The sequence below is a fragment of the Austrofundulus limnaeus genome, unplaced genomic scaffold, assembly GCF_001266775.1.
Source record: "Austrofundulus limnaeus strain Quisiro unplaced genomic scaffold, Austrofundulus_limnaeus-1.0 Scaffold690, whole genome shotgun sequence".
Classification (NCBI taxonomy): Eukaryota; Metazoa; Chordata; class Actinopteri; order Cyprinodontiformes; family Rivulidae; genus Austrofundulus; species Austrofundulus limnaeus.
This window is the reverse complement of record NW_013953092.1, coordinates 113141-114615: the sequence shown is the minus strand read 5'-3', so window position 1 is coordinate 114615 and position 1475 is coordinate 113141. Positions and strand designations below refer to the sequence as shown.

Below are 1475 nucleotides of genomic sequence, written 5' to 3'. Positions count from 1 at the left end.
ATATGAGTTTGTATGTAATGTATGAATATAATATACAAGTTTCACTTTTTAAATGGAATTACTGAAATAAATCTACTTTTTCATGATATTCTAATTTTATGACCAGCACCTGTATTAAAGGCCTTTCTGCCAAACTTGGAACATCAGCAGGGTTGAGAAACCCTATCAAACAGTAACAATGCTCACATGGAGAATTATAACATTTATAACTCTAACCATCATAATGGTAAAATTTTAAAAGTACTTGACTGAATGTCAAAATGTATCAGTAATATTTTGTTGCTGGCTGATTCAAAAGTCCAAAACAGACAGAATCACTGACAAACACATTGGTTTCTGATGGGCGTGACCACTGACTGAACAGATAAAACACCTGGCTGTTAGCCTGGTCTGGAGCAGGCTAGCTGCACAGAATAAACCACCATGGTAACTTATGCACTGCTGCTTTTGGGAAACCAATTCAAGGCTTAATTCAGACAGGATATCTGGAAAATCCCAGCTTAATCCCCTATCCTAGTTTTGTGAAACAACTCTCATGTCCTTCAAGAAGCAATCTGGGCTCCATCCTACAGTGTCAAGATTACAAGGCTGCAGCACTGACCACTGAGCTACCACAACCCTTAAAGCAGCTATACTTACAAGAAATGCCATGTGGGGTCAGAAAGACGAGGTGTTTTTTTTCCTTTTCATAGAAGGATATATTAGACAATATGCCTCATTTAGCAATTATTGAGATTTTCAGCTAAATTTAGTTTACAGATCTAAAGATCTATTACATTMCTTTAATCATCAATACCACCCACCTTAAAAACAAACAAACCCTGCCATAAATGAAATTATATAATAGCTGACATTAGGCACTTGCTCTTTTTTCATTTAAAACCATTTAACAAACAAGAGTAAATAATAAACACAAACATACATGTGCTGACTTTAACAGGCTCTTGTGTTGGTGATGCTGACGTGACCTGTCCAGCTGTGGTGATCGGCCACACAGTTGTGCTTGGCTGCGGTGAAGCTGTCAAATATATAGATAAATACATGTTGTACACGATGAGCCAGCAATATTATGTGATGTAATAGATGCCAACCAGACACACACGACCACTTTCTACGGGCCCTCGAAAAATTATCATATTGTGATAAAGTTCATTATTTTCTGTAATGTACTGATAAACATTAAACTTTCATATATTTTAGATTCATTGCACACCGACTGAAGTAGTTCAAGCCTTTTATTGTTTTAATATTGATGATTTTGGCAAAAAAGTAAAGAAAAATCAAAAATCCCTATCTCACAAATTTAGCATATTTCATTCGACCAATAAAAAAAGTGTTTTTAATACAAAAAAACGTCAACCTTCAAATAATTATGTTCAGTAATGCACTCAATACTTGGTGGGGAATCCTTTTGCAGAAATGACTGCTTCAATGCGGCGTGGCATGGAGGCAATCAGCCTGTGGCACTGCTGAGG

At 36.2% G+C, this 1475-nt stretch overlaps 1 protein-coding gene across 1 annotated transcript in view; it reads right to left on the bottom strand.

The window, feature by feature from the left end:
* Positions 1–1475, bottom strand: part of LOC106531908 (CMRF35-like molecule 1) — a gene marked incomplete in the record, with an annotated part of 10283 nt that overhangs the window by 3574 nt on the left and 5234 nt on the right. Inside the window, 1 exon segment of the mRNA XM_014027854.1 lies at positions 923–1018. Within this exon segment, the coding sequence (XP_013883308.1) occupies positions 923–1018 (96 nt within the window).